The sequence below is a fragment of the Adiantum capillus-veneris genome, chromosome 30 (assembly GCF_014529385.1).
Source record: "Adiantum capillus-veneris isolate H3 chromosome 30, ASM1452938v2, whole genome shotgun sequence".
Classification (NCBI taxonomy): Eukaryota; Viridiplantae; Streptophyta; class Polypodiopsida; order Polypodiales; family Pteridaceae; genus Adiantum; species Adiantum capillus-veneris.
Window position 1 is genome coordinate 33077507 of NC_140960.1, and position 17968 is coordinate 33095474.

The following is a 17968-nucleotide window of genomic DNA, read 5'->3' on the forward strand; positions in this document are numbered from 1 at the left end:
GCACTACTTGTAGTGGAAACGAAGGCCGAAGTGAGCCTGAATCAAAAATTTGAGTAGACTAAGCTCTACGACCCGACCCAAAGTATTTTTTGACCTGCTGACGCTCACCGAAGCTCACAAAAATATGAGAAAGTGAGCAGGTGTGTGCTAGCAAGGCTGACGACTAAGATCGGGAGGACGCAACCTACTCTAATGCCAATTGTTGAAATTAGGGTTGCAAGAAAAACACACACAACTTGGAGAAGATGAAAGAAGATCAAGGCACACAACAGAGAGTGTATTACTTAGTGTACAATGGAAATATAGGTAGCCTTAGAGTAATGGGCATATATACAATGCACGGGGGGTAAAACCTCATAGTGAGGGAAAAAATGCATCGGCGGTCCTAAGTGTGTTCACACACATCACTACCACATGTATATGGTAACAGAAGCCTTCCCTTGCAGTCCTCTGTTTCCTTGCTAGCTCAACGACTTCCATCGCTAGTAAGGTGCTATTTCTCATTGACATCTCTTGCCTTGAACCTCACATCCTCTGCTAAGCTATGCTAGCTATAAATTGCACACATTTTGTAGCAAGTCCACGACATACATTCTCATGAAGCTTGGTCTTAGTCCTTATTCTTCTCTTGGGTTGGAGCAAAGTAGTAACACCGATTTTGATGGCAATGTATCAGGGCTTTGAAAAATCTTGTTGTATGGTCGTGCCTCAATATTTTTTTCTAGCAAAATTTCCCATGGCCTACTATAGCTTTAGAAAAAAACTCATGGCCGGCCTAGTGCTATTTTCCTATTGTAGTGCAAGGGACACTCTCCTACGTATATTTCGGTACTGAAATACTCTCCATTTATCTTTTGATGTTTCTCCTCCTTGAAGAATTGAATGAGCTCACCGTAGAATGTGATCGAGCATGGGACACAAACTCGCATCAACACCGCCCATACCTTCCCTTGCCATATTTCATTAGCGACAAGCTTGAATATGATATAACCATGAAGAAAAAGTAGAGGTGGTTATGGGGTAGACTAGAGCCTTGAAGTTTGATCTTCATCACGGGTTCACTTATATTTCATAGCGGAGAAGGGGTGTTGAAGTTATTTTGAGGGAAGCATTCACATCGCTGACAGTTGGATTGACAACAACAAAATTATAGGAGTAGAATGGCACTGATTAAAGCGACAACCAGGACACCTTATGGTAGTGAGTTTGAGGGATCTGACTAATGACAAACTTGGCATACAATAGCAACTCCAAGAAGAACACGATGGAACAAAGGGCTAGGGTCGGAGCTTTTGGTTGTGGATTATTTCCTCTTTGATTGATTAATTTTATTTCCCCTAGCAAGGATAGGCCTCGTGATTTCATCACTTGTTTCATTAGCAAAATGGGGAGGCATCACTAAGCCTTGGCACTAAGTGACACCCATCTTTATTGCAAGGGATGGTAATGGGATTGACGGTCTGGGTTGGGGGGCGGGATCTCAAGGCGCACTAAACACGGCCGCACAAAAAACGAGGCGTAGTAAACTTGGCCAGCGAGAAAAACGAGGCACGCAGTCGGGATTTAAACCGATGACCCTGCAGTCTAAGTTGAGAGTCACATAGGCTAACCACCTCACCTCAGGCGCATCATTATGAACGATCGTTTTTATGGCCTTATATTGTGAGGTGACATACATTTCCCAGATTGTCCAGGTTTAGTGCGTGTCGAGGCTTAGTTTTTGATTCGATGCTTGCGGCTGCGATCTCCCCAATTTTCGTGCTCGAACTTCCCTGCCATAGATCCCATTACCCCCCTCTCTTAAATATAGGTGTTACTTAGTGTTGAGGATCACTATGGCCTTACCGGACTTTTCTTCTGTGCTCTTCTTTTCCATTATTCAAAAACTGTAGGTAGGACTGCATGCACTTCTTCATGTGAAGCCCGGAAGGAAGCCCCTGCGCGCGATGTGCAGGCGTCTCCTCTCGGTGCCATGGAAGAAAAGAGGACGACTTTCGTCTTGGCTATATGTGCTCCACCCAACAGCAAGGCCCCAGTCACTCATCAACAATCGCCCTGCATCTTTGCACCATAACGAGCTTCGTGCTTTTGGGCTCTGCACGGTTGCCTCTCTTCAATCCCCCTCGCCAAGTAGGTTACCCGCCTCTGGGCCAGACCTTCACCACTTTATCCGGCAAGCTCATCCTGACCTGGGCCTTACCGCTCAAGCTGATGAACTCAGGTGAGCTGAAGAGAGAGAGAGAGAGAGAGAGAGAGAGAGAGAGAGATTTATTATCGTCTACTAGGGGCGAAAGTCAGCCATATGAGGCAATTAGCAGTGTCCCTTGGAACTCCAGATAATAAAAATGAAAAGGACAACATCAAAGATACAAAATTGAAATGGAACGGTGCATCGTCAAAGTGTATGGAACTCTTCCTCTATGGGCTCAAAATGCAGTACTATAGGCAATGAGTGCACGGTTAGCTGTGCAATTCTAACTACCTCCATCAATACCAGAGTGTCCGTGCAAGATCGTGTACAGGCTGCAATTGGTGAGGATAACTCTCTACAGGTGTGGACAACCGCCTGGACTCAAACAACTCGATTGTGGATCTTGCTCTGATTCAGCTCCGCACAATGAGCAGCCACCTGAGCATGAGGATCTACATCTAGGGCTGAATGGGCAGCCCAAGGAGAGCGAAAATGTACTGGATCAGGGGCTGGAAACCTCTGTACCATCGCTTCTGTGCCTGCAAACTAAAAATAGAGGAGAGATTGAGAAAGAGGGCGATCCTAGAAGGAGAGAGATCTCAGAGAGTAAGAAAAATGATCAGAGAGACGGCGAGGAGGGTGATGGCCCAAAATGCTGGCTGCAACCTACGTCACACAAAGGGGGCAAGGGCTCCTTACATAGGGCCCCCCTTCCTGTGCCTGATTCACAGCTCCAGCCCCCATGACATGCAAATATGGGGGTGCCATATAATGCAAAACGTGAGCCTAGGTTGCCACATCTCTTCCAAACACTGCCATATGGCATCTCATGGATAAAATAAGGCTATGACCTCTCAAGAACCTAGTAATGGAAATCCTGTCTCTAGCCAGCCTGCCGGGTGGGCACAAACATGGCTCACAACCCTCACGCAGGTACGTTTGCCTCACATACGGCTGGACCCAGCCACAAAACAGCCCACTGCCTAATACGAAGCTCTTTAAAATTCCAGAATGTAACTGCTTCCTGTGTTTTTATGAAAAATACTCCCAAGGCATGAGAAATAACTTGCCTCCCAACCTTTTATTTGTCAAAGTAGATGTGGGGAAGCATAGAGATAGAGAGCCAATGAGAGAGAGAGAGAGAGAGAGAGAGAGAGAGAGAGAGAGAGAGAGAGAGAGAGAGAGAGAGAGAGAGAGAGAGATTCATTGAACCAACCAACTAGAGGATTAATACAATGGGGGTTGGGATCCTTATATACCCCTCAATTGAATTGCCCGACCCAATTCTCATGTCAAATAAGTTTTAAAAATACTTAAAACGACAAAATAAATACATAAAATCAAATCGGGCATTCACTTGAGATGTACAACATTAACACCCTTGCTACATCTCACAGCGGACATATGTAGGAAGACCCAAGTCGAAGAAGCAACTACCATGGACACCCGAGTAGTACGTCTACTATTGAATACACCTTGGATTTGCAATCGTCAACTTGTGGTTGTAATGAAGATTGCATCTTGAGCACTAGTCGCCCCATAAAAAATTGAACTGTAGATTGCACTACGTCCAAAAAACCGCCTGTGAACATATCATGTCCAAGATTCTTTAAGACAATGAACTTTGGAACACACCTTGTCCATAATGTCGCCAACAACAATATATTGTGTGCACAACATCCGTAGTGTTTTATATACATCATGCTAGTTCCTTGCCGCATGCAATGTGCTTTGAACTTTGATGCACTGGTCCAAACATCGATGACTTGAACTTTGACACACGAGGTAAAATCAAGTATTAGGAGCACCACTTGCCGCTCTTTGCCGCTCACATGTCTCTATGTGGCTGAAGCATGTTGTGGCACCCACCAATGGACTAGAAAGCTTTTGCAAGTGTAGTGTGCTCCACAGGAACAGACTTGGCTAGGTCCTTGGTAGAATCATTGTCAACTTTGTCCTCATCAATCTTGTCTTTGTCTTTGCCCTTTTGAGAGCTCTTGCCTTTGCCTTTGGATGCACAATCCTGAGACAAATGACCACGCTTTTCACAGTTGTAACAACGGCTCTAGGATTTCCAATATAGCATGTGCCGATTCATCACTTTTCGAAACTCGAACCTTGCCTTGGGAGAGTAAGACGGCTTCCTCCTCAATGATAAAAGAGTTGAGATCATCAAAATCCAACTTTTCCTTCATGATCTGCAAGCATAATGCTTTTGTACCATCTCATACTGCCCAGGCACCTTCGTAAGTACCAAGGTACCTAACATAGTACTAGTCAATGCATTTTCCATAGGCGAGAGTTGATCATGGATGACCTTTGCCTTCCTAAAAAAGGATTGCATGGAAGTTCGGGCTTCAAACTTGATGGAAAATAACTTCCAAGGAGGGTGACCACTCGCATCTAAGGGTCACGATCGAACATGACTTCGAGCATTAACCACATCTCACTAATAGTTTCCAAAGTTTGCACTACGGGAGAGATTTCCTTTGTGAGTGCTTGCACAATGGCACACATGCCCTTCACAATGCTCGGCAATTTACTGAGTGTATACACATTCTGTTATTCATTGCCGAGGTTGATTGGTTCAGGAGACTCTCTCTCTCTCTCTCTCTCTCTCTCTCTCTCGTGCTCACTCCCCTTGGTCTCTACGCTTCCGCATTGTCGACTTTGACATGGTATTAGAGCTGTGTGCTCCTTGACCTTGGGCGAGCAAGGCGGCCCGGGAGAAGAGCAACCGTGAGAAGTACTGCGGAGAGCGCTTATCCCTTGCCGACGTTATCACCCTCTGCACCCTCCGTTTGGAAACACTGCCTAGTTGGAGCCTCCCTCATCAATCCCCACTGCGCGCTACATTTTGAAACGCCAGCGTCCTTTTTCCCTCAACGGCGCCGTCCTTTCCCTTGTTGCGTTTTGAAACGCACTCAGCAGAGTGGTAGGTGAGTGTTGCCCTCAAGTCTTACTGCATTTCAAGCGCCGGTAGGCCACTGACTGTCACCCCCCTTGGTCCGATTGCGTTTTGAAATGCTGATAGCGGCAGAGAGGGACAACGGTGCCGAAAACTGCCAATCTGGATACGTTTTGAGAGGTTGAGCCTTTTGAAGGCATTTCTTCTTCTCCCCTCTGTGTGAGCATTTTGAAACACTTTCACAAACTGGTGACGTGGCAGGCCCCCCGACAAACACACATACACATGTAGATGCCGACGTGATAGTACGGACAATTGCTGACGTGGCAGTATGGCCACCCTCGGAAATTCCGTTGACATGTTGATGTGGCAGCTTTTGTACGGTGCTGACGTGGCATGGCCGGATTTTACGTTGGCTGCTGTACGGATTTTCCGCAAATCACGCCGATGCTTTTTTTTGAAAGATTTTTGGGATCAGTTGCTTTTGGAACAATTGCTTTATTTTACAAGCTTTTGGACTCTGCTTTTGGCATCCCTTGTAAGAATAAAAGAGCCCTAAGGGCCTCACTCTTCAGAGCATTTGGACGCAGAGTCTAAGAGCAGAGGACCCTGCGGGAGTTGTACTCTGCTCAAAGATTAATATAAAAGAAATACTGAAAGGGGCGCCAGTCTTTGGGGCCAATCTCTCTTGGCACTGAACTACACCAGGCCGTGTCGACCAAAATTGAACTGTGATTTTAAAGTTGTAAAGTATTCTAAGTGATTCTCTGTCGTGTCGCGATAGAATCTAGACTTGGGGTGTCCAAGTTTGTTACAGTGGTATTAGAGCGCGGCCGATTTCTCTTCTACCGAGAAATCCAATCCTTTTCTCGCGACACTTATGGATTCTAACGGAGATCAGTCGACTCCTTTTGCATCTGGGAATGCGGGAGGAGATCGCGGAGAAGATTCTCATGAGCAATCAGAGGAAGAGTACGGCCCACCTCGGCCTGCTTAGGCAAAGATTGAAGAGATGGAACATCGACAATTGGTTGACGACGTGACAAAGATGATGGTTAACATTGCGAAGGATCCGAAATTTGCAAAATTTTTGACTCAGCAATCCTTCGACGAAGTGTACACCTAGTGGCAGAAAGCCATAGAGCCACCCATCAAACTGGCACTTAGGAAACCTCTTGTTCCGAGGATGATTACATAGCAAAATTGGAAGAGGTGGTTGATACACGGATCAATCAGCTTTTGGATGCGAACAATAAAGCCAAAAAGCATGACAAAAAGCAGAAGAAAGGAATTGGCTTCCCGGGTTTTTCGGGTCGTCAATCTACCTTTACATCGGCGAAAAAGCAGAAGAAGCGTGTACGATTTGAAGGACTACCGAGTTCTTCTTCTTCTTCTTCTTCTTCTTCTGAAAGTTCTTCTAGCTCTTCTACTTCAAGCGAAGAAGACAAAAAAGGGAAAAAGCGAAGCAAAAAGCAAAGCTTCGGAAAGGGCAAGAAAAAGGCAAAGAAGACTAAATCTTGCCCAATTTCTGACAATTCTACCGAGGACTCATCCTCTGACAGTTTGGACTCTGACGATCACAAGTTTTATGCCAAAAGAAAGCATTTTTACAGAGCCAATCAATATGATGTCCTTGACAACAAGGGCAAAAATCCAGCCCAAAGAATTCAAGGAGGGAGGAAAGACAGTAAAGTTTGAGCACTTTTTAGGGTTTTGAGATGCTTCCAAGACTTTAGCCTTTATCCAACAGTTCGACATAGCATTCTCTGGAGGCCGCTATACAGAGCACTCCAAGATCATACGGGTGACATCCTTTCTGAAAGGCAATGCACGGACATGGTGGTCCACTCTGTCGTTAAGGAAATAAGTGCCGACAAAGTGGTTGAAATTTAAGAAACTCTTTATTTCTTCATGGCTCACACAAGAATACGAACAAGACGTGATTACTGACTGGAACCATGTTCGGATGGTCAAGACAGAATCATTGGATTCTTACTGTGAAAGATTTTGGGAAATTTTTCTACCCGTTTCATCCCTTAAGAAGATCATTTTCAGGGAGCAGATTGAACGATTTAGTTGTGGGCTTCCCAAAGAAATTCGAGACTACTGTCTCGAACAGAAGTCCGAGTCTATACAACAGTTGATGGAACATGCAAAGCGCGGACTTGCTATACATTCGGGTAAATTGACTTACCCATCAGATGAACCTTTAACAAGTCATAGCGAAACAATTGACGAAGAGATAGACGACCTTCACTGACAAAAGACCAAAGAGATGAATATTTCAAAATAGAGAAGTGTTTTGAATGTGGAGAACAAGGACATATCGCTACAAAGTGTCCCAAAAGGACACAAGAATTAGAATGATTGGCACATTGACAGAACAGCAGAACGAGGCGATACTCGTTCCAGAATAGCTTTTTGAATTAGCATTATTTGGCTTTATAGATTTATGAAACAAGACTTTTTGGAAGATGATTTTGAATTTTGAATAAAACTGATGTTTTCTGAAAGAATCTGGAAAAAAGAGCAGAATTAAGAATGAGATCGAGCAATGACAGCTCTTGAAAGAACCTGATAACGAACCATGAATCACGACTGATTCAATGGAATGAATGACTGGACCACTTTGTTCGGTTTGAACTTAGTGATGGATTGAGATCCCCGGAAAAAAATTTCTCGCATACGACAGTGTTTGAGGCGACAGATTCTCGCACACGACAGTGCTCGAAGTGAAAGATTTCTCGCACATGACAGTGCTTGAGGCGAATGACTACTTGCACACGACAGTGCTTGAGTCGAAAAATCTCTATAGACATGATCGCAATATGGGATTAGTTAACTTGACATCAACGAGGTTCAGAATGGATCTAGATGTGGTTATTAAATATGTTGCTGGCAGTCATTGTTTGAGATTTGGAATGATTTTTGAATGTGATTTGTCATGTGATGTCCTATGATGTCATGTGAAGTAATGTGACTGTCGTCTTTGTACATGTGCTAGATGTGTCGTGTCTAGTGCGTCGGTACTGACAGTCAGTGTCTACTAAGACAATTTATAGCCTCTGTCTGTTTTGCAGGCATAATCGAGGGCAATTACAGTTCTTTCAAGAGGGTGGTATGTCACAAACTGGTGACGTGGCAGGCCCACGGACAAACATACGTACACATGCAGATGCTGACGTACCGGTACGGATAGTTGCTGACGTGGTAGTGCGGCCACCCCTGGAAATTCCACTGACATGCTGGCATGGCAGGGCCGGATTTTACGTTGGCTGCTGTACGGATTTTTCGCAAATCACGTTGATGCTTTTTTTTGAAAGATTTTTGGGATCAGTTGCTTTTGTAACAATTGCTTATTTTAAAAGCTTTTAAAGCTTGAATGCTTTTGAGTTTAACTGCTTTTGGCATCCCTTGTAAGAATAAAAGAGCCTTAAGGGCCTCACTCTTCAGAGCATCTGGACGCAGAGTTTGAGAGCAGAGGACCTTGCGGGAGTTGTACTTTGCTCAAAGATTAATATAAAAGAAATACCAAAAGGGGCGCCAATCTTTGGGGCCAATCTCTCTTGGCACGGAACTACGCCGGGCCGTGTCGACCAAAATTGAACTGTGATTTTAAAGTTGTGAAGTATTTTAAGCGATTCTCTCTTATGTCGCGACAAAATCTAGACTTGGGGTGTGCAAGTTTGTTACAAACACTGTCACAGGGACGTGGCAACTGTTAACTATGCCACGAGGACGTAGCAACTGCTAACTTTAGTTGTTGGTTTCTTTCTAGGGCGTTTTGTTTTATTTTTGAGACCCTCTTCTTGAAGTAGCAAACGGTCGGACATTGCATGGCAGGCACTGGAATTCGTATGGTAAGAGGATGTCTAGGCTCAGAGCAAGATCATATAGGTCCCCCCGTCACACTTAGTAAGTTGGTGGATACTAGGAAGTGAACTCAATAAAGGCCTAAAGTCAAGGTGTGACTACCAACAAAAAAGTATTTGACAGTTGATCCACATTGCATTTTTGGATGTGGTCCCAATGAGGATAGATGGTCAGAAGACCAGTGGGAGCCCAACGGAAGCATCTCCTAAAATTTAGGGAACTGCTATTTTGGGCCGAGAAATGTGTTCGTGTCATTACCTCCGGTATGACTAGAAGAACATTTTACAACTCTGCCGCGAAGTCAACTTGGCGATCAGTTGGGATATTTTTAAGCGGCAAACCCGAAACGGGAAAATGCTTGTAAATGCGCCAAGTGTCACATTTTTGTGCACTTTCCAATGCAAGGAAGAGTTGGCGCTGATTTTATAGCTGGGAGGCTCATTTGCAACTCTCTGTCATAGGTTAAGAGCTATGGAGTGCTTCCTTTCCCTCTTATGTACAATGCGGTGCCAGGAGTGATGCCCTGCACGCTACGCACTGCTCTCTCTCTCCCCTACGAGCAGTTTGCTATGTCCCACTAATGGGCTTTTCATTTGACCAATGTACAGTTATGTGGGTTCATGCGCGATTGCCGAGGCAAGAGCCTTTTGCACAGGTACTGGATTAGCTAGCGGCTAATCCCCCGCAGGTACATGTGAATTCGGAGAGATTTCACGCCAGAAATCTTGTCCGATTCAAAGGGCAAGTAGCCCTACAGGTGCGGGAGCTCGAGGTCTTGCTACAGATGCGACCGGCACGCGAAACGGAGCCCAAAACAGGGAATTACAGCCTGCTGTGTATTTTTGCAGGTTTAGGGTTTCGGCCCTAAATGGACCCTAATACCCCTAGGAGGTTCGGGGATGCGAGGGGACCGCTGTACAGGTGAACTGGCGCATTTTCGGGGCAGAAAACAGAGAATTCAGCGTGCTGCAGATTCTCGCCAAGTTTTGCAAAGTGTTCGTATGCGTCGGGAAAGTCACCTATTGCGTGGGGATACTGACTGTGAAGCATCCTAGTATAGTTATGTTGCCGAAATTGGGCCAGAACAAGTGTTTCTTAGCTTAGATTGTGCGGGGCAGCTTGTAGGAGATCACAGGTTTTATTCCCTCTGTTAAAGAATAAAGAAATACCGAAAGGTGCGCCAATTTTGGGGCCTACAGGTTGTCGGCGTCTGCTCGGAGCATTCTAGCTCCCGAGCCGTGTGTGTACTTAGGTGTTAATCCCCGTTACAGGTTACCTTTGCAAGTACTCTGTGTGTGTCTAAAGTAAAGAATTTCGGGTGAAAGCCAACGCCTACCGCCCTACGGGCAATTTTCAAACACCCTCTCCACTGCCCTTTCCTCCCAGCGTTGCTGCCAGCGTTTCAAAACGCTGTGGGCAGCTCTACCTCGATACTTGGAGAACAAGAGGGCATCACAAGTGGGTTATTGAGTTGGCTTGGGAGAGTTATGTAATATGAGGAGCAGCCTTGGCCTGGGAGTAGGAATCAAGAGAGGGTGTGGAGCGCGTTGCTTGGGAGAGGTAAGTAGTTTGGAGTTGAAGACAAGTTTAGTAGATTTTGTGGAGCGGCTTGGAAGTCCCATAGAGGAGTGGAATTGCTTGGGGATTTTGGTGCGACTTGGAGGAATTGTGTGGCCCTTGGAGTGCGAGGAGGAGTGCAAGTTTTCAATTCTTGCAACTTCAAAATGGCCTCCCTTTGTTTGGGCACCTGCGACGACAACGACCAAAAGCAACAAGTGGCTATGGATAACGGAATGTCAACCATCCATTTAGCAGCCTATGCACCGGCACAGTTCTCAAGAAAACCGACAATTTGTTTGGCTCGAGTTTGTGAAGTCAAAAGCAAATGGAGGAGTTCGCTAGAGGACAACGACAAAGGCAAGTTGGACAAGGATGGCAGTACCAGTACTCAGTTAGCTGCCTTGGTACCCACGAGGTACGATCAGAGTTGTCATAAATGTGACTCGACGCGTTGTTTGGCTTGAGAGTTTGAAACCAAAGGCAAAAGTAAGAACTCACGAATAGACAACGACAAAGGCAAGCTGGACAAAGATTATGGTAATAAAGATTTGATAAGAGGAGATCGGCATGGCACACGTAGCGGTAGCCATAGTGGCCTCGTCGTCAGATTTCTAGTCAAATGACAGGTGTCACCACTAGCTTCAGCCAGAGAGAGGCTTGTGAGTGGGAGAGAGGGGCAAGCAATGCTCCCTATAATTAATTTGGACCCTTGTGTTGGAGTTCAAGTTATTGGTGTTTGGACCCATAGGTCGGAGTTCAATGCACATGCATCTGGCAGGGAACCAATCAGACGTTGGATGGGAGGAAAGGGGAACACACTCGAAACTCAAACAGTTTGCCTCTCTATAGCCCAGGATAACCACTGTACCCCGATCCACTAGAGTTCACCTTCAAAACTCTCATAATCGACAGCAATCCACACTGATCCCACCCGTTTACGACCATACCGCAACACACACCACTCTCTCTTTCTCTCTCAAACACAGAGAGGCCCGGGGAGATACACACATCTCCAACACCGGCACCATGTTGTCGAAACAGAGCAAAGAGAAGAAGGGGGGAAAGGGGAAGAAACGACACCGGAGATCGATATGATCTGCTTCAATTATGGCAAAAAGCCCATCAAAATCTTCTACAACGGCTCGACATGGAGACCTCAAGCAACAAGGGAAAAAAACTGCAACTGTGGCTTCACCTTTCGTGCGACTCTCCTCGCTGAGAGCACGGCAACAAAACACATCTATATGGCACCTTCGCTCTTGCCTTCGTCCTCCCTTGAGAGCTCGGGAACACGCCTCCGAGTCCGCCTCCTCTAGGCCGAGAGCTGCTCCCTTGAGCAAAGAGACGGGGACTTCTTCTCTTGCTCGGCTTCCCGAAAGAGCTACCTCCCCCAAACTGCAAAAACGGGGCCCGCCTTGGGGGTGAGAGCCTCCTCTCTATTTTCGGCCCTTCTATTTTAGGCTCCTCCGTTTTTTGGATGTGATGCGCCCTTGCGACCTTGCCTTGAACCCCCAAGTCTTGCCTATGAACCACCTCTTCACTATTGCCTTAAGCCTCAAAGTCATGGCGCCGTGACTGTGGGTACCGCCCCTTCATCAAAATATTTGGCGCCTTTACGGCACGTGGGAACGCCCACTTGCGAGTTGCCACGTCATCACTTCCTCCCGCCAGTAGCGACGCGAAATGCGCCACCGCGTGCCACTGTACCACCGGCCAAGCCCAACGCGCCACCGCCTGCAGCGCTCGCAAGCCTGCACCATGGCAAGGCTCCACGGAGCTCTTCCTCCATCCACTTCGATGACTATTGTGAAGTCCTCCTCTGCTATATATACCTCAAGCCCCTAAGTCAAGGCAACACATATGGGTTTTCTCAGCATCCACGTGGCGTCACCCCATGTGAGCACTCCTTAGGCCTCCAAAATTCAACAAAAAACTTCAAAAAAGCCCCGTTCTTTCATATTTTTCACAGCCTTCCAATTTTTGCCCGTAACTCCTATTGCCGGTCCGCAAGATCCCATTCGTAGAGCGGGTCCCCGGCCTCGTCTTGGGCAAATATCATCGTTTTTTTGAATTTGCCGGGCACCTCGATCAAGGCGATCAAAACGGTAAAAGTTTATCTGCTACCACACCGCCCATAGTTGGCATCAACTTCAACAGCCCATAGCTAACTGATCAAGCCTCCGATCGAGGAGCTATCACTTCCTACCGACTCTCGACAATGCATACCATGCTTCGGATTCCCTCCAAGTGTCACGAGGACGTGGCAGTTATTAACCATGTCACAGAGATGTGGCAACTGCTAACCTTGGTTGTTGGTTTCTTTCCAATGGGGTTTATTTTATTTGTTTAAGACCCTCTTCTTGAAGTAGCAAACGGTCGGACATTGTATGGCCAATGTGAACGGTAGATTCACCCGCAGACGGGAAGTGGTCGGCACTGGAATTCGTATGGTAAGAGGATGTCTAGGCTCGGAGCAAGATCATATAGGTCCCCCCGTCGCACTTAGCAAGTTGGTGGATACTAGGAAGTGAACTCAATTAAGGCGTAAAGTCAAGGTGGGACTACCAACAAAAAGTATCCGACAGTTGGGCCACATTGCACTTTTGGATGCGGTCCCAATGAGGATAGATGGTCAGAAGACCAGTGGGAGCCCAACGGAAGCATCTCCTAAAATTTAGGGAACTGCTATTTTGGGCCGTGAAATGTGTTCGCGTCATTACCTTCGGTATGACTAGGGGAACACTTTACAACTCTGCTGTAAAGTCAAATGATGCACCAGTTGAGATATTTTTAGCAGGGAAAGCCCAAACTCGGAAACTGGGCGACGTGTTAGTTCAACAATGCGGTCCACCATTGAAGCGCATTCCCTTTCAAGAAAGTGGCAGCCTTGCGTATCTTTGAAGATTCCGTGAAGTTTCCTCCAGCATAAGCTGCATCGAACTGCTGTATGAAGGTCAAAGCCTTCAATTGATCCTCAGTTCCTCTGAAAGTTTCAAACTTCACTCCTGCCCACCTTCCTTGTAATCCTTCAGCTGACTCAAAGGAGCCACATTATCATAAACAGGTGCCTGTAAGAGTGGTGCTCCATGATTGTTCATTCCAGCACTCGCATCAACTGTTTTACCTGTCATATCTCCATTTTGTACGTATGGCTGCGAAAAACCAGCCATACCAAATTGTGTTCCAGGCGCTCGAATTTGGCCGTAGGCACCCTGAAAACCTGGTTGGACACCCATGTTCGCGTACATAGGGTTACCCATGCCTGTTTGCATTGTCCCGAACACATTTTCTGGCATATAACCTGTGGAAGGTCCAGCCATAGCTTGAAACACTGAACCACCTCCAAAATAACCAGGATAAGTATTAGGTAATGGAAGGGTCTGACGCATAGCGTGTTCATTACTCCCTTGACCGTTCACAAACGGTTCTTGTCCAGCTAAAGCAAGTTGCTTTGGATCATTGGACACCGCTAGTTGCTCAACCACATGGGCTTTCCCTTGAGCATCATGAGTCCTCTGCACATTGGAAATCTCCTTTTCCTGCAACGGCTCAGTCATGCCCTGTGTAGGAGGTTGAAAACCCTGTGTCGGAGCCTGTAAGAACTCCTGTATCCTTGGGTTGTTAGCCAACTGCTGAAACATGTCCATGCAGCAACGCAGTTGAGTTCTAAACAACCTGTCCTCTTCTTGAAGAGTTGAAGGAACTTTCTCCGTGCCATGTGAGGAAGATCCCTCTTCAGGTACTTGATCTCTCTTCTCTGCCATAACGATAAGCTCTGTGTTGCTTTCACCCACAACAATCCACGCTGCACTTTTTGAAGAAAAAGTGACTGTCCCGTCGATGGAACAATATAACCGGCCTGTACAATGTAGAGGGCGGTACTATTTCAATTACCTGTTAACTTTACAGAGAGCACTGAGTAGGGAAGAGAACACAGTTGTGTCCAGCGACTAGAATGTCACTGCGCACACGAGACTGACACCCTGTAGGCCCCAAAGACTGGCGCCCCTTTCGGTATTTCTTTATTCAAATTAAGGTAGACGATCTGACCACTTAGCACAAGCTTTCACAAAGCTGTCCAACCCTGGGGAGGGCTGGAAACGCAGGTTTTCAACCTGATTTTGGCAGCATAACGGCGTAAAAACCCCTGTAGGTCAAAAGCACCTGTCTAGGACGGATTCCCTCGCCATCTAGAAGCTTTCTGGTGAGCTGTCACAGAAATTCAGCGGGCTGTAATTCCCTGTTTTTCACTGCCGGGTGCCCAAAAGCCAGTACACGCATCCCAAGGCTCTCACGAGGCTCCCCCGGGGTTCCCTTGGAGTTTAGGTGCGAAACCCTAAACCTGCAGAAAAACACAGCAGGCTGTAATTCGCTGTTTCGGATCGTTTTTAGCGGAGCGAACACGCCTACGCGTGTCCCAAGGGCTCCCACACGCAATGGGACAGTTCCCCTGTGAATTGGACGAGTTTTCACGCGAGAAAACTCTCCGAACTCGCAATCTTTCGCGATGGAACTGTGAGTACTTGTGGGGGATTAGCAATTAGCTAATCCGGTTCCTGTTCAGAAGGCTCTTGCCTTGGCAAACGCGCATAAACCCCCAGAACTGTACATGTTCATCTGAGTAGCCCAACTAGTGGGGCATTACCATATGTGCCAAAGGGGAGAGAGAGATGCACGAGAGCAAGTCATCGCGCTACATGAGACAGAGGAGAAGGCAAGCTTTCCATTAAAGCTGTAGACCTGCACCCACTACTCACACACACACTGTTGGTCACTTGTGTTCAAAAATCAGCCTCCTCTCTCAAATTGGGCGCCCCCTCTTCATGCTGGAAGTGGCAAAACTGCTTGGAGCCGCCATGTGTCCAATTTGCCCCTTTTGAGTTTATTCTCTAGTTCCCACTGACTTATAAAGTTATAAGTGACTTTCCGAGTGGCCCAGACTTCATTTGGCGCACACAGGCTTCCATACTCATCAGAATTCAGTGCTAACTGGTCCGACTAGTCCCAGACTGACCGACCCAAACTCCCGCTGTGAGAAACCTATTCGGCCGCAGCCGTTTCACACTGGCCATGCAATGTCCACTTGCACCTTTTCAAGGGTTCCGCGGAAAACAAGTAAAAATAAAAACAAATAAAAATATCTACTACTTATTTACGGAAGGCAACAGGAAAAATACACCTCCTGGTGACAGAAGGACACCAGAAGGTACACGTTGAGAAACCTTTGGTTATAGTCGTCCATGGTTTCGGTGGCAAGCATTTTCAAGTTGCCCCACTCTTCCAAAATCTGGACTTCAGAGATCGAAGTCATGTAACTACGTGCAAAGACTGTCTTGAAAGCTTGCCAGGTCCTTGGAGCATGCAGTTGTGTTGTAATTGAACTCCACCATTGCATATCATTATCTTTAAGAAATCCCGTTGCTCGAGAAATCTTGGATTCTTCTGTATAGTTCCCCAAAGCATAGATGCAGCCTAGTACTTCACTGTATTGCTCTCCAGTGTTGTTGGTTTTGAAGAAAAACGGATCTTGGAGAATGTGCATCGATTATAGAGCTCTCAACAAAATCACCATAAAGAACAGATTTTCGATTCCTAGGATCGATGATATACCCGACAGATTACAGGGATCCTCGTGCTTTAGCAGGATTCATTTGAAGAGTGGTTATCATCAGATCAGAATCGCGTCGAGAGACGTCTACAAGACAGCTTTTCGGATGACTTTTGGGTTATTTGAGTTTTTGGTGATGCCTTTTGGCTTAACCAATGCTCCTGCGACATTTAACTGGATGATGGACAAGATTTTTCGAGAGTACAGGCTATTTGTTGGCACTTTCTTTGACGATATCATTGTTTTCTCCAAAAATGAGGCAAAACATAGAGATCATCTGCTTCAGGTCTTTCAGGCATTACGAGATCACAAGTTAGTCATTAATGCAAAGAAAAGTGAATTTTTCCTACCAGAGATACACTTTTTGGGACACATTGTGTCAGCAGCAGGAGTGCAAATGAATCCGGCCAAGATAGACACTATCCGTGATTGGCCTGATTTGAAGAATGTCCATGAAGTTAGAAGCTTCTTGGGACTCTGTTCGTACTACAGGCGGTTTATTCGAAAGTTTGTAGAGGTTGCTTCCCCTTTGCATATCTTGACACAAAAAGGAGTCCCTTTCTTGTGGGGACCCACATAGGTGTGACTGCCTTTCAGACATTGAAAGAGAAATTGACTACGGGACCAGTTTCGACTTTGCTAGACTTGCAGAAGTCATTTGAAGTATATTGTGATGCTTGTGGTCGTAGTTTGGGTGCGGTCTTAATGCAAGAAGGCCATGTCTTGCTTACGAGAGCCGATTGTTCTCAAGGCTAGAAATGACAGCACAAATTTATGAGAAAGAGCTTTTGGCGGTTATCCATGCTCTTACTCAGTGGCGGCACTACCTACTCGGAGCGAAATTACTGTCTTTACATACCATCAGAGTTTGCGCTACTTCTTGTCACAGAAGCAGCTATCGGAAAAGCATATGCGGTGGGCGAACATCTTGTCACAGTTTCACTTCCAGATTGTCCATGTACAGGGACAAAAGAATGTGGTGGCAGATGCTTTGTCTCGGAAGCCGTTGGTTCTGGCTATTTCCGCGATACATCATAGGAGCTTCGAGGATATGGTCGACCAGTATGCCACAGATACAGATTTTGCAGACGTTTTCACACAGATACGGGATGGGGAGACAGTAGCGGGATATTCCATTCGTGATGGCTACTTGATGAGAAAAACCATGTTGTGCGTTACACAGTCGTTGAGGGAAAAGGTTATGACCGAATGCCACTGTCCACCTTTTACGGGTCATCGCGGCATTGCTACCACCATGAAAGGGGAAGAGAGATACTTCTTTTGGCCGAGACTCAAGAAGGATGTGGAAGAGTTTGTGCGTAGTTGCTTGGTATGCTAGAAGGTCAAGTTTGACAGGCATAATACCACCCACCTTGGGGAAAGTAGTGCAATGGATTTCATTTTTGATCTCCCTAGAACACAGAGTGGTCACGATGGTATCTGGACTGTTATTGAAAGATTTAGCAAACAGACTCACTTCATTCCAGTGAAGAAAACAGTCAAGCCGGATCACTTAGCGAGACTGTTTGTGGCCGAGATCTTCAGATTACATGGCATGCCTAAGACGATTGTCTCCGACAGGGACCCCAGATTTACGAGTTTGTTATGGAAGGCAATTTGGGAGAAGATTGACACGCGGTTGCAGTTCTCGTCATCATTTCACTTGCAGACTGACAGGCAATCTGAGATTGCCAATTCAGTGGTTTTAGATTTATTGAAGTCTTATATCTCGGATCAGAAGACTCAATGGGAAAAGTATCTACCTTTGGTGGAATTTGCCTACAATAACACGATACACTCTTTGACGGGGAAGGTGCCATTTGAGATT

At 46.2% G+C, this 17968-nt stretch overlaps 1 protein-coding gene across 2 annotated transcripts in view; it reads left to right on the plus strand.

The window, feature by feature from the left end:
* The first annotated feature begins 1842 nt into the window (after positions 1-1842).
* The window catches only part of LOC147417768 (Methylthiotransferase), a 60197-nt gene continuing 44071 nt past the window's right edge, over positions 1843-17968 (plus strand). Inside the window, exon 1 of one of the 2 annotated variants that reach the window (XM_086507137.1) lies at positions 1843-2221. In XM_086507137.1, coding sequence (XP_086363263.1) covers positions 1947-2221 — 275 coding nt within the window. In that variant the 5' untranslated portion in view covers positions 1843-1946. The remainder of the gene's footprint in view (positions 2222-17968) is intronic. The other variant, XM_086507138.1, reaches the window with a different exon arrangement.